The sequence below is a fragment of the Pleuronectes platessa genome, chromosome 17, assembly GCF_947347685.1.
Source record: "Pleuronectes platessa chromosome 17, fPlePla1.1, whole genome shotgun sequence".
Lineage (NCBI taxonomy): Eukaryota > Metazoa > Chordata > Actinopteri > Pleuronectiformes > Pleuronectidae > Pleuronectes > Pleuronectes platessa.
The window spans coordinates 5202156-5217730 of record NC_070642.1 but is presented as its reverse complement, the minus strand read 5'-3'; the positions used below and the strand labels follow the sequence as shown (position 1 = coordinate 5217730).

Sequence of the window (15575 nt, the reverse complement as noted above, 5' to 3'; positions counted from 1 at the left end):
AAATCTCTTCTTTCTGCCTCCACTTTGCACAACATCAAGCAGCTATGTGAGTCTGCACACTGCACTATTTCACATGATCTAGGGAATTTACTCCTGACTAACTCTCTTTCTCAATAATCAGTGATTTGTGACATCCACCCATTCATCTTTTATCTATACTGCTTATCCTTTTTGAAGGTTAAGGTAAGACCATCGCTTAACTGTGCTTCAAACCGGGTACCTTCTTGCTGTGAGGGGACAGTGTTAACCCCAAGAATACATTGATGGGATGTAACATTAAATCATGATAAATTAGAAAAGACATTCCGTGGAACGTACACCTCCGCAAAGGCCCAACAGTCACCTGATAAAACCGAATAATTAACAAAAAACACGATCACACAATCCTGTGCTTTAATAGCTTTGCATTTATACCACAAACAACAGTAGCAAACACATTATGAGTGGAAGTAGGTATAAAATGAGCATGAATGGTATCTACAAAGATAAAGAGCAACTAGAGTGAAACTGCCAAATGGATGAGGCCAGACAAAAGAGTTGTTTCCACATATTACAGATGCACTGCTGTTGTTTCAAGCCCTTTAGGAAGAGTCTAACAAGCCCTGAACCTGTTTGGAAAACGGCTCAATTCAAGTTCCCCAAGCATGGCTGGTCCCTGGTCTTCACGGGACACACCCTGAACCGTGATGAAGCCACATTGGATTATTGTTGTTGTCTTGATCAGCTGACTAAAGGTTCAGCTCTACTTGGTCCATGTTAGACTGCTTCACGTCCACCTTGGGGCTACGTCTGGTCTTTCTGTCAAATGCCTGGATGTGCGCATACAGTGCACGTGTCTTTACTCCAGGAGAGGTAGGTCTGTTTGAGTTCCCTCTGTGCTAGGAGTAGATGGACCAGTAGATAATGTTGAAGAGGATGTAGGATCCAGGAAAAAGGACCCGGGAGTACTTGTCGATGACGTGTGTGTCGATCCACGCGTCGCTGTAGCCGGCGGAGGCCACATGGCCAGTGACCTGGTCGGTCCCCATCGCCAGCTCCACCAGCATCCTCTCCCGTTTCATCCCGTTCTGTTCCGGCATGCCATAGTTCCCTGTGTTGTTGACGTCCATCTCACTGTAGCCCACAGACATCATGCCAGGGTGGTTCATCCCACACGTACACAGCAGCTGCAAGAAGACAACGTATACATTCATGACTTTCAGTCGAAAACACTACATGCCTGACATAAATCAGTAATGCAAACTGTCACCAAACTGATATTATTAAGTTATCTAGTAATGTTCAGGTTAACGTTTTGATACAGTTTCTTCCACCAGCGGCTGAAGAAAGCTAATTACCTCCAGTAATCTTCGATTCCGTAAATACACTAAATTTCCATTCATTTTTTACAACTCTCAAAGTGGCACAACTGTTCAGTCACAAGTCAAGCATGACTCTTGTCTTTGCTAGTTTAAATGTAAAAATACTGAAAAACTCAAATATTTCATTTTTATTTCACAATGTTTAAGTACTTGTCCTTACAACTTTTTTAAAGCCACTTCATACTTTCACTCTGAAACATTTCAGAGGGAATTATTATAGTTTCTACTCCTTTATATTTATTTGGCAGCTTTAATTAAACCCTTTTGGCTTAATATCTTTAAAAAAAACGGGTTAATTTAGTTCAGATGTTAAAAACCTTTGCCTCTGTTCTCAAATGCTTTATTTTCAGTGGATGTTCAGATTATGCAGTATTTCAGTACAATTAAAAGATTAAAACAACAAGCCATCAGAGTATATCTGGTGTCCTTATTTATACAACTGTTTATAAAGTATTTTTCTATAACTCAACCTGCTGCCAAAACAGCTATTTCAGTATAAATTATCTAATGATAACATAGTATGTTATTATGTAATATAATAATCTTTTACTTTAAAATGTAAGCAACATTTAAATCTTAAAACTCTGGTTCTTTTAAATTGCGACCTCATACGTCTGCATCTACTTGATATGTGTGAGTATGGGGGTGAGTGATTGGTACCAACCCTCTCTCGGAGTTTCCTCTCCTTACGCTCTTCCAGAGTGGACAGGTAGTTAACTGCAGCGTACTCTATCACAGACAGGAAGACAAAGACAAAGCTGACCCAGAGGTAAATGTCCACAGCTTTGATGTAGGAGACCCTTGGCATGGAGGCGTTGACTCCAGTGATGATGGTGGACATGGTGAGCACTGTGGTTATACCTAGAGATTGTGAAATAACATGTGGTATTGATTAATTTACAGAATTTAAGATTTTTTTTTATTTATTTAGTTTTAGTCAGCTATTGGTTTCCATTTAAGTAGTCAGAAACATTGTGTCCACATCAGCTCAACAGCTACAACCTAACTGACCGCCACGCAGATTATCAACAAGGTGGCCAAGCCCCACTCACCCAGTGGCACTCTGGCAGGGACGGCCCTGCGGTCGATCCAGAAGGACACCCAGGACAGCATGACCATCAGAGTGGCGGGGAAGTAGGTCTGCAGCAGGAAAAAGAAGATGTGCCGCCGCAGGGTGAAGTTGATGTAGAGACGGTTGTACCAGCCTGGGGAGGAGAGGAAGTTAGAAGCTGCTCAGGCCCTTGGAGACGAGAGACTTATATTCCAAAGCAGCTCTGCAGGTGCTGTGAGTACCTGTGCTGCTGTAGAAGGCCAGCCTGGAGGTGGTGTGGAACTCCTGGATGAGGAACTGCGAGAGAGAAATTCTCTCGTCTGTGTTCAATGAGCGGTTCCCTTCTTTCCAGTACAGCATCAAGTCATCATCTGTATACGCATCTGATAACACACAGAGCTTCAATCATCTATGGCACAAATTTTACATTTGTAACATTCAAGCAAAGACTGCATAATACATCATTTCAAGTCTTTAATAAAACAGCTGGATGTTCAAGTGTAAATGTATTTTCCTTAATCCAGCATGTTCATAGTTGAATCAGTCCAGAAGGAGAAATAAACCACAGCTTGTGTTTAACTGAGAGGAAAAGCCACATCACCCATGATCACATCCGTTACTTACAGCTCTCTATCTCCAAAGAGCATGTTTGTGTGTCAAGAGGAAAGCGGCTCAGGTCCATGCTGCACATGGATGTGACCGTCACTCTGTAATGACAAAACAATAATAATAACTTCACTTAGGCTCTGTTCAGACCTTTTAATAATATCTGACCTGAGGCATCCAATCATCAAGGGGACACTATTAAATTTGGCCGTTCACACATAAGTCACTTGTGTTCACGAAGACCAAGTTATGTTGTTTTTACTGAATTTTAGATGTGTCTGATGTCACTGTGTTTGACATCAGACATCAGTGTGTGTGTGTGTGTGTGTGTGTGTGTGTGTGTATTTGTATTTGTACTTTTGAATTTTTTTTGGGAAAGTGATGATAGTTTGGAACATTAAGCAGATAATAGGGTTGTGATAAAGTTACACTCTAATATTACCAACCAAGATAATACTGTAAATAGGGCCCAATGACTTTTCATTAGGAGCCTATAATGAATGTCTAACCCTCAGGATAGGCAAATAACAATGTGGGCCAGGGGTTTCAGCAGAGATTTGGCCTTGCAGTGCAGTAATGATAAATGATAATACATAATCCAGCTCACAGGACGAGTGAGGGCTACGTGGTCTGCAAAGCAAGGTCTGCAACTGTCATCCTCCCTCGCCAATCTGCCTTACTCTGGAAAAATCTCCAACCGGCACCACACAGATTAAAACCCAACCATGTGATGAATATACTCTATCAGTGTTCTCTCATACATTCAGTTTGTATTGGTCAGCTAGGAATGTACCACAATCTAAATCAAGATCAGGATCTTTGATAGCCACAAAATCCCTACTGTGTTTTTCTACACACCATTGCCACCAGTATTAATCAATTGTGTAAGATGTCCCTAATGTTGATGTCATCGTTTAAAATTGTGTTTGCGCCAGTCTGACCGAAAAGCAGCACAATACGGGCATGTTTTGCAACAGGATGCAGATGGCCGGCCAGCTGTTACTCTCTGCAGAGCTCTGTAATGTGGATTACAAAATCAACCATCTTGGCCCTGAGCCTTGCACTGCTCACCAGAATGACTAGGTCATGCTCTGCAGTATTAGCGGCCATAATTGGCAGAACTGTTATCCCCTTAAATTCACATCTTGAACTGTCGCAGCTGCTGCCACTTTGTCTTGGAGGGAGTGCTAATGGCAATAACATCCCTGAGTGCCCACTAACATTATTACCGGAACACTGTAAGAACTATATACTGTATTTGTGCACTACTGAAGAAAAGAGAATTGTTCGAGTGGTGTTTGTATAAATTAAATTAGTTTTCTTTGTTATGCCCAAGCTTCATTGGGTGTGTGGGCAATGGGTGACTGCTGCGTCTTGCACGTGTCCACTGGAAGTGGCTAAGCTAGCGGATTTAGCTACATGATGGTGTCTCTGATGGTCCATGAATTCCCCTCTTGGGAAGATATCAGTGAACGTTTGTGACTTAAAACTTGGTGAAAATGACCTCGTTTAGAGTCAAATATGAACGCCGGGGCTTGAGGACACTTGGATGACACCACACAAGTAGTACGTCTGAGGTGTAGGTCACCAGTTACTTAAATCGGATTGGATTGGGCTGCTACAGAGTTTACTTCTGAGACGCCTGAAGTGTCTTGTGGGCTCAAACACTTCACCCACCCCTCCAGCGGCATAATGGTGAGTAGATACTAATTTTTCAGTGAACTATCCCTTTCATCTGTGTGAGAGCCTGTCAGAAGTTCATCCGAGAAGTGGTCGGTAGCATCTGATTTCTCCTCACGGCTCCCTGTACACTTCATGAAAAATAATTAAGTGACAGTATTAGGAGTTCAATCTGTGTAGTTAAATATAGATCCAGCTTCTATGTTTACACATTCTTGTTGTGATGATGAATGTGAATATGGATGAAACATCTGTTTTTTACATATCTCTTTTCATGTGACATCTTTCCCGCCATCTTTCTTGGTACGCTCGAGATAGGAGACATCGATGAGGAGCATGTTTATCTATTAATTTATTTCTTGGGGTTATTGTGCAGAGATAAATGTACCAAACCTGTCAACCCCTGTTGAGGGGATTCTGGGAAACTACTAACAGTCACTGCTGTCAAGAAATGGTCACAAAACATAATCCCACTAGCAGCAGATCCATCTCGTACTTGGAAAGAAAGCAAATGTGTTTCCGCAAAGTTCGACTATTCCTATTAAATTTGTGCTGACTTAACAACTGATCTCTGTGGTACATGCTGAGTGCTGAGTCCTGCTGTCAATAGGAATTACCTGAGGCTGTACAGGACTTTGCCATCGGGGTAAACTCGCAGCATCACATTTTCAGTGGTGGTGTCATGTGTGAAGGACTTCTTTGAGTGGACAAAAAACATGTCGGGCACCCAGATCTTCTTCACTAGTCGCCCATCAAAAGTCATGCTCTGGTTTTTATTGCTCCTGAAGGACAGGCGTTCATCTTTCCAGTAGTGTCTGAGGTACAGGGTCATTGTGAAGTCCTGAAACAAAAATGCATGTGTGCTTCAGTTTGTTGCTGACGGACCAAAGAGCAGTAAACGTCTTACTCACAGCTCGGTCCAGACATACCATATCAACCTCCGAAATTGCATCCAGGCTTTCAACCTGCACGTCCACTCCAACTGGGACTGCAGGGCCTAGAGAAAGATGCATCAACATGCATTTAAACAGTAGCTCACGTGGGTATTATTCTAAAATACATCAATGGATGGAAGGTGCAGATGTAACCCAACTGCCTAATTCAGAATTGTCTGGATAATCTGTTTATTTAGAGGTCATGGTTCTTTTTTAAGCTAAACCCTTTGCATCCAACAATAACTTCTGCTGTCTTTCATCCAAATCCCCATAAAAGCAGTTGGGTGCAGATTTCTCAAAAAAAAAATGGCACAGAGAGTATACTCTAATCCTAATTGACCATAGAGTGCATTATAGTAGAAGATTTAATTTTTTTCTATATTTGTACTGTTGCCAACACTCTTTTGTTAGCATACAACTTGGACTATAGTAGTGAGTCTCATTCAGCTTTCTGTTTTAGTGATGGTAGAAAACCTTCTTTGGTTTTTATGAATTAAACCCTGCTCCCATGACCTGTTAGTCATATTTCAGTAAAAAGTTAGGTTTAGTGTTGGACAGCTATAAAACACTGTTGAATGTAAAATACTATCCCTGATTAAGTACATTTTGTTTAGTATTTAGTAAACTTTTCTGATGAAGTTTTCACCTAAAATTAACACTGTACTCCCATTTCTCATCTTTGAAATGTTTATAGACCTTGACTAACTAGTTGAAATTCAACTGTTTCAACATGATTTGATAATACACACACCATCTGTCTATATAAGCTCTCACAAATCCATTATCTAATAACCAGTTACTCTCATTGTTTACACCTATCATTGATTTAGAGTCTCCAGTTAACCTAACCCCTCTGCATGTCTTTGGTCTATTGAAGGCAGCACTAGCCACTCCTGAAAATAGATAGGGGCGGTCGAAAGAGCTCAGAGAGCAGATTGTGTTCACCTCAATAACAGAGGTGAACAAGAGCTCCAGAGATCCTGTTGTTGACTTGATTTTAAAGAAACTCAGTTCTCTCTATCCACACTATGCACTTTAAGATAAAAGACAGTTAGCATTTCACACGGAAACCTTCAGTAACTAATCAGACTCCATCAGGATTAAATTCCCTGTTTAACAGCAGTTAAGACATATTAAAGTCTGATGGGTGAAGGCATTACAAGAACTCCAATCTGAGATTTCTAATTTACAGAGGAAATTCATGTTTGAGAGTTTAAAAACGACATAGACTTGGGCTTTTAGCCTCGCTAATGTGGCAGATTAAGATTGGAGTTATCGAAACCCAAAGCTACAGACGGCTGCTGCTTGGTAATTAATCAATGGTTCACGGCAGCGTGACTCAGAGATAATCCTACTCTGGTTACGTCATCTCTACAAACCAGTGCTGGACAATGTGTATGCAATGAATACACGATCTTTAGACAAGTCTGTAGATCAAATCATAAAGGTTGGGGTTTAGCGTAAAGTCTAAACGAATAATAGATTATCGCTAATAACTTGTTTGGACGCCGAATTAAAAGAAAGCATATTTGGATTGAGGATGAAGTCTAATGGCTGCCTGCACGACAATGGATTGAAACTGAAAGATGAAGCTCCTTACCTCCAAATCCTGGTCGCATCGTAAAGTCGTGGTCGTCTATCCTCAGCAGCTGCTCAGACTTTTTTTCCACGGCTTTAGTCATATCTGGACTCCTCTTGAATATGGAGCTGGTGGGAAACAATAATTTGAGAGTACATCTCGGAACCACTACATACAGTTCCGTTAAGATGGTTTATTTACCATTTTTAACGCTTTATGCTATTTTACTCAGGTTGATCCCATCTTTACAAAGCACAAGTGCTCATCCTTTTATATGTCAGCTACTAACGCTGGGCAATTACTCAATATCATTTTCACCAATAGCAATATAACAAAGGTTCAATATATATCGATATATTGCCTTTATATTGTGTAAGCAGTTTAAAAGCACAATCTTCACTCTGGAGCAAAAATCTGTCTTTACACTTAAAAATAAGAAATTTACATTTATCATGATAATTATTGATATGGACTGAAATTTTTTTATCTTGATGAAAGTTTTGGCCATATCGTCCACCCCTTGGGCCTCGAAACTCCTTCAAGTCGTCTTTTTGACATGGATTCAATTTGAATGTAAAATTGACATTTAAGTTTTTCAAACTGGGCGAAGTTCAACTGTTTAGTTTTGCTGTGTTTGCACTATAGCCTCTTTTTTGTTTGTATCAGGTGTATCTGGCGAATTCAAACGAAAATGTGGTTATATGGATGAAGCCTGAGATGGTCACATTTACAACCCCCTAACATCAGCATGGTGGTTTTGTCAGTGTTTGCATGTTAGCATGCTAATGTTGGCCTCTAGCTCATGTTACATCTGTACCAGCATCTGTAGACTGTTTTTCAAAGTCTGGGTCATAATTAAATTCAGAATTCGGTCTTAGTTCTTTGAGGCAGATTACCTCACATTCACGCAGAATACCTACATCTGGCGGAAGTAGCTATTGCAGACGGTGGACAACCCAAACATCTCTTGCCGTCACTGCCACCACAGCAATGTGAGGCAGTGCCTTGGTATGCAAAACATAAAACTTATGTATATAAATTTGATATAAATCATACAATTTCATTTTTCCCCCAATTTTCCTACATCACTACATAATTTATACAGCAACCTAACCCTACACATGAACTTCATAAGTCTGAAGGAGGATAAGAATGGATTATATTGGGCTTAGTAGGATACCCCGAGGGGGCCAATCCTCCTCCTCTCGAGATACTGCACACAATAGTGTGATTAAAATGCGATCATGTGCTTTTAAGTCCAGTCAAGCTGCTTTAATCTTCACTATACTCTTTTGTGTCGTCTCTGTTTTCATTCTAATTGGACTAAAGAAAAAAAACACACACGTCATACCTGCCAATCTTGCGACCCCATCCTTGCATTAGGGACACTTCTCTTTTCGATCTGAAAGGGGGGGGAAACACATTATGTAATTTCACAAAAATATTATGCAATGTTTAAACAGCACTCAAGCTAAGTTGAGTAAATCTTTGAGTGTAATCTTTAAAAAGTGGGCACAACGAAAAACAGACTTTAGAAGTGTTTTCATTTTTTGCATAAACTGCTAAGATACAATTGTTAATAAAAGAGGAGAAATCCCATCAAATCGAAATTCCCTCAAGGTGAGTCTCTTTCAACACCTGAAGGTTGAGTGATGCGTGGATGAGGATTGGATTTGAGTGTGTGCTTTAAACACGTTAAGCCTTAGGAAACAAGATAATCTCCACTCTCTGCCCAGATGTCTGTAGGATATTAGATAACATTATTAGCATCATTGTTTAGGTTTGTATAACCAATCAGATGGAGACTCTCAGTATTGAGTCACCACACAGCTGCACTGAGCTCCAGGCGACATGAGAGGGAAAATAACTTTGCTCAAAGTAATGAGAAATATGCCTTTCGCTGATGATGCAACGCTAAGCATCTAAAACACACCTGTTCATTCTGAAAGGCTGAAAAAAACATGTGTTAACTGTGTGAAAATAACTGAAAATCAAACAAAATCAAACAAAAACTAATTCAATTGAAAAAAATGATCTCAAAGGACCCTGAGCATGAGGTCACAGGAGTTGCTTGGATAATAGCTCATATCCTTCACACGTAAGCAGTTGTTTCATTGTAAAATACAGTTTTTTAACTGCACAACACAGACAACAGGGTCAGAATCACTTGTTATTGATTTTCCATGTGATAGAAGCTTGTTGAATCAGCAAATGTTAACTCAAAGACCCAATCAGCAATACTTTGTGAGTGTCAATGTCTTGGTTTCCGAACATCTCTGTGTCTGCCTGTCATGTCTAAAATGCTGCCCCGGAGCATTCAAATTAAAATGGGGCCGGCAGTGTTTTCAAACTCTGGAGTAGTAAGGAGCGTATCTGTAACAGAGTTTATGCATTCTAGTATGGATGTAGTCTCAGCTCTTAAAAAAACCTTTCATGTCGACTAGAGTTGAAAAAACTCTCAAATAGCTACACAATGTTTTGCCAGCATATTAGCATGTGTAACAGTCAGTAATTGTGGCAAAAGATGTGTCTGTATTTTTTACTACGAAGCTTTTACATAGTCAACATATCGAGAAACAACATGGATCAGAAACACAAGGGCTGCCACATACTCTCACTACATGATCCTTCATTAGGTGAGTGCTAATTACAAAGCATTAATACAAATCTCTGTCACATTTTTGTAAAGCATGAGGGTGATGCAACGACAGGATGTTTCCTTTCACTTCCAAGAACTGTGGTTCGTGAGTGGTCCGTCATAACAGATGTCATTTTGTTGAAGGTGAGTGATGATGGTAGGATTTAAAAGCCTTATTAAAATAGGAACAATAATCTCCAAACACCACGCAGCAGTGACGAGGAAAAGGCTGTTAATTTAGCTCAGCTTATTAAAGGTGTGCAATGTTCAATAGTCAAAATACCTAAAATACACAATGCATTTAGAGGTCCTCCTTGTGCATTGTGACGGGAAATTATGCTTCAGATGGAAAATATCTCAGCCACACATCCTTTAGCAATTGTGTTCAATGATATAGATGGCAAGTAGTTGATAAAAGAGGATGACAACACTTCCTGACCATTGGCTATCACTGAAAATGCTTCTGACCAATGGCGATCTATATGCAATAGCTTTGTGTGAGAAATAAAGCCGGAAAGAGTAATCAGAAAAACTGTTGGCAAGCGACACATTGGAAATTATAATTATTATTACATCACTCTTGTTTACTGTAATTCAATGTATTGCCTTTGCGCTCACTGTTTTTCGTCCATCTATTATCCATTAGGTAAACCACTTATCAATTTAAACTCTCCAGTCAATCGCAGCTGACAGTTTGTAGGTACATTCTGGAGAGGTCACCAGTGTATTACAGGAATGACACCTAGGATTGGGGTAATGTTTTTTATAATTATAGTTATAAACCCATCAGTGTTGATTAAATAGCAAATGCACTTGGGCCAATCTCAACATCATTGGACATTTTGGTCTGTAAATATATAGTCAGGCACATTATCTTGAACCTGGTCTGTTAATGGAGCAGTATTTCCCTGTGATTCTTAAGGGTGCATTTACTGCATTATCAAGGTAGATATATGGGCCTACATGTGCGGTGGACCAATAAGCACATTCCATCCTCAGTACAATCCTCTTGAACAATGCACCTGCCACATCAACCTGTTTTCCTGCTGTTAAACCAGCCAAAGTGGATTTGGACACATCATAAGTGAACCTTCATCATGATCTTTACACCATGCTCTTAGACCATTAAAATGCACCAGAGTATATTTTCGTTCAGACCTGCACTGAAGTCCTGATAATCTCCTGACATTCTTTCGGAGGAGCTGTACGTGAGAACAAAAATGGCAGCATCGCTCCAGAGTTTTTCCTGCCAGCCCCCCCTTGTAAAAACTACAGATAATGCCAGACTGAGCCCATGCGAGAACCCAGCAGGAGATTATCCAGAGGATTCACCGCCAGCAAGTGGGCCCGTTAATAGCATTTCGAACACAAAACAGACGCGAAACTCAAAACAACAAAAATAATACAAATATGTCACAATGAAATATGAGCCATAGGAGATATGGACGAAAATGCACACTTGGAAAGACAATGAGATTCAAATATTATTGTTGATAAGGTCAGACACTGATGTCAATGTGCTGTAAACGAAAAACGCTTGATTTCCGCAGTGGAACTTATCTGGAACATCCTGCCTGTAGCACTAGCCCTCACCTGAACACACAGATTGCTGGATTGTTGTGCTGGAGGATCTCCTACTGCATTGTTCCAATGGGATTGTCTGGACCCAATCGTGCTGACATTCTCCTTAACTCATGTCTGAAAACGGCATACGTTATCTGTTGTATTAAATGGTAATCTTGGCAGACTGATGTTACATCTATCCATCACCTTTTCAGAGAGTGTTGACACCCAATGTCAGAATTACGAAGGCATATTGGAGAAGGTTCCCTCTTTGGAAGTGGCAGGTTAGACCAGTCTCTTCTAAGCTGCAATTGCAGGGTTGTTTGCCTTAACTCATCAGCTTGGATGCAGTGAAACTGGGAATGATTAAGCATTTGATTCAGTGCAGCACACGGAGAGGTCAAAAAGCTGATCAGCTGTCAGGGCACCGTCTGGTTTCCTTAATGGCCTTTGATCAACAAGTTGACTTGAGGACACCGAGTGTTTTTATGCAAGACTGAAATGGGCAGCCCAGAACATTCAAAGACACCAAGAAGTGCAGCTTGCTTCCCAGAAGTGTAACAAGTAGGAATCCCCCTTAGAGTTGTATAATTGTGTAATTAATCTAACAAATACAATTTAAAAACAAAACATGACATTAGCCTCCCTGAAACATTTTTAGGTCTGGAAAAGGGAGCAGGCACATTGCGTAGGCCTCATAGGATTGTTCATGACTGTTGTTTCAGGACTGCACTTCCCTGAAACACCTTTTCGAGAGAGTCCTTACAAGAAAAACAACATCATTGGTCATTGCTCAAACAGCTACCTCAGTTTTCCCATAGGCCTCTCATGACTGCAAATAACAACTGTTCACCCATAACACCAACGCAACAAAAATTAAAAGTTAAAGTATTATTGAAAAATGTCCTTAATAAATGACTGAGAGCCCTGTGACTGATTTACGAATTCTATTGGATACCAAAGGGTCACCAGATAAATCTGATGGGACAATTTCAATTATCTAATATTATATGAATTATTTGACATATTATGCAATTGGAGTTTGAGAAATTTATTTCCCCAGATTATAGAAATTTGTATTTGATTTTCTAAGAACAGAAATACCTGTACAAACCATCCATCAAACCTTAGAAACGAATAAACCCCAAGTTTTAACAAGTCAGGTCAACTAAGCCATTCGGATCTAACATGCTATCTTTCAGCAGTCGGAAAGGTTTGACACACGTTTTACATTTGTGGCTCACTAACAATGCTGTTAAATTGCTGGCCTTCCTTCCGCCCGGCTAACCTTTGCCGGAGCCACAACAATAGCAATAACTCAGAAAGCACATTAACTCACTCAGAGGACGTGTTACATAATCAGAGTAAGTGATTTTTCTCACCAGGCACACGTCACCTTCTGTTGCAGTCAGCTAAAAAGGGAGCTTTGATTGGCTAGCATGAAGGCGACCTCTGCCCTGATGCTACATCACATCAGTGAAGAAAAGACACTGACTGAGGGAACAGATCCAGTCTATGACGTGGTGTCAATGAAGTTCTTGGGCCGTTGTCCTTGAACTGGAAGGTGTTGGTGCATAACTGATGCTGTACACTATGGTTTGATCGAAACTATAGTGTGATCCAAACAACAGCAGTCCTCCAGAAATAATCAATCTTTGCTTATTCTAGTTCATGTTGGAAAACATATCAGAATAATGTATTATATAGTTGAAGAGTCTGATCCCTGTTGTCACCAAGAGGCAACAAACATGACACTTTTATAAGGTTAGATTAAATCAGGAAACTACTTGTTTTACCTCTCATATTAGTCATGTAAGTTTGAAATAGACAAGCGTCCTGTTACCTAATGCCACACTAATAGGTACCAGTCTAACCATTAAAGTCAGTCTTACATTTTATCATATGCTCGGTTACAGTTTATTTGTAAACTTGACACAAAAAAGGAGACAAAAGTATCTGTGCACATCCTCAAATGCATGTATTGTAGGTGTGATCTAGTACTTCCACAAACAGCACTACACCGTTTGTGTATGTTACCATTTGATGAACCATACCAATATTAGCATCTGGCTAATGTCCATCTGCAATCCACAGACAGGTCACAAATACAGCTTCTGCACACTGACAACACAGCACAAAGCACAAAATGCATGACACACATTAATACATCACACAAATGCCTTGTCAGCATCAGGAGTTTGTTAGACAAATGAAAAGTGAGAATAATTTAATAAGAAATATAATGTAAAGTCAAGCCAAATTAAAGTAAATTATAAAATAGTCAGTCGTTGCAGAGTTGAGTAGCTTTAAACAGGTTTTTGAGCTGTGGCTTTCACACAGAAAGCTGAAAGGCTACAGTAAAATCTATTTTAGAAGATATTTCTCATCTAAAATTGTACACAGATTTGAGAAAAGTGTAAAAAGCACAATAGATGATTTTTCTCAGGTATCTTGATGCTTAATAAGCTTCTCATCCAAAAGGAATCCAGTGGTCTGACACCAGCATGTCATACAAATGTAGGGAATACACAAATGCCATGGCAACATGATCTGAACATTAATATTGGTTAAGCAATATAATGCTAAATTTGTATTTACTCATGTTATAACCATGTTGTATTACTGAGAGGAAGTGAACCTCTGACTGGTCATCCAGTCTATATCTGTACCCAGATACATATCACAGCTTTATTAGCAAATATTTCTCCAGATATTACTTGCAGACAGAAGCTTTACGGAGCCAATGTCAAAGCGATGCAATCCCAAAATCTGAATAAATGACATTACATCATCAAAACAGGATACTGACGACAGAAGAGAGGCTGTCCTCCTGCTGACATATAACCAAATGTCACAGTGTCATGTGCTAATTTCATAACCGAAATCCGGGAAGTTACGAATGGATAAATCTGAAAATTCTGTTTTCCAGTGACAAATATCCTGCCAAAGCAGTCACGAGGGCCAAGAGTTGGACTGATACCAATAATCCCAACTGAAGGTTCGCTCACCAGCTTTCAACCGCATTGGTCTTCATTCTCACAGCTTTCACATTCAAATGGAGAAACATGTTGGGATTTTAGACATTTTTCTCACAATGAGGGATGAGATGGTGTTAGAGGAGTCAGGGGCTTGTCTCAGGACAGACCATAATGGTTGAGGACTCCCAAGGCAACTAGGAATAGAGTTCAACTGCTGTTTCCATTTGTCTCCAGAGTTCAACTGCTTATGTCTTTCTGTCTCACCCATATCAAACACAGATCAGCTTGTAGGCTAACCTTAAATAAAGATGCATTTTTGGAATGCTGATAATTGTAAAAACTAACTGGAATAATTCATTTATCATACCCCTAACACTCATACTTGTTGTTGGGCATATCTGTATAGTAAAGAGACATTACAATTCCATGGCACCTCTTTTAGTGTGTATTTAAAGATTTTACACAGGCTTTAAATAATTCAAATGACAATTTTCAGCTTTGCTTGCATGGCATCAACAGTTGGCAATGCCTCAAAATCAAATACAGTTTCCATTGCTCAAGAATAATCTGTCTTTATGGCTGAATTTCTTTCTTTCTTTCTTGCTCATGTCTTGATGGGTTATATAATGAAGAAGAATCCGCCCCTCAACATGACCCAAACACACATTTGATATCAAAGAATACCCTTTGTAGGTATAGTGTAAGAAATAGCACGAATTGCCTGAGACCTCTTCACTCCTCTTGGTAAAAGTGTAAATATTTAGATTTTACGCGCGCTTTAATTGATTAAAAATTACCATTATCATTGTCACGCATAGCATCAAAAGTCAGCCAAGCCTTTCCTTCACCCCTGCGGTTGTGAACTCACTTGCAGTGTCTGTGTGGCTGCGGTGTCGGTCCCCTCGGACGCGTCAGCCCGGACACACCGAGCATCCACAGCAGCAGCAGCAGGTTGATTAGCACGACATCCGTGTGCATGGTGCCCTCCGTCCCGAGCCTCTCCAAATAGTGTCACAGCTGCCGGCGGCTCCAGGTGCTTGCTGCTGCTGCGCACAGGACGCGCGTTCCGCACATGTTCGGCGCCGTAAACATAGTGAGAAACTATACATAGAAGCCACGGTATTTAATCTAACAGAGGAGGAGGGTACGCGGTTTCGCCTAAACCTGCAAATCCTCCGTGTCAG

The 15575-nt window shown here is 40.2% G+C and overlaps 1 protein-coding gene across 1 annotated transcript; it reads right to left on the bottom strand.

Moving 5' to 3' along the window:
- Positions 1 to 878: 878 nt before the first annotated feature.
- Positions 879 to 15369, bottom strand: LOC128459893 (gamma-aminobutyric acid receptor subunit rho-1-like). Its single transcript, XM_053444834.1, has 10 exons — positions 15260 to 15369; positions 8564 to 8614; positions 7234 to 7340; positions 5628 to 5695; positions 5316 to 5539; positions 3037 to 3119; positions 2655 to 2795; positions 2414 to 2566; positions 2026 to 2222; positions 879 to 1166 (listed from the first exon to the last, which is right to left on the bottom strand). Exons 1-10 carry the CDS (start codon positions 15367 to 15369, stop codon positions 879 to 881), a joined length of 1422 nt encoding a protein of 473 aa, XP_053300809.1.
- Between the last annotated feature and the right edge of the window lie 206 nt (positions 15370 to 15575).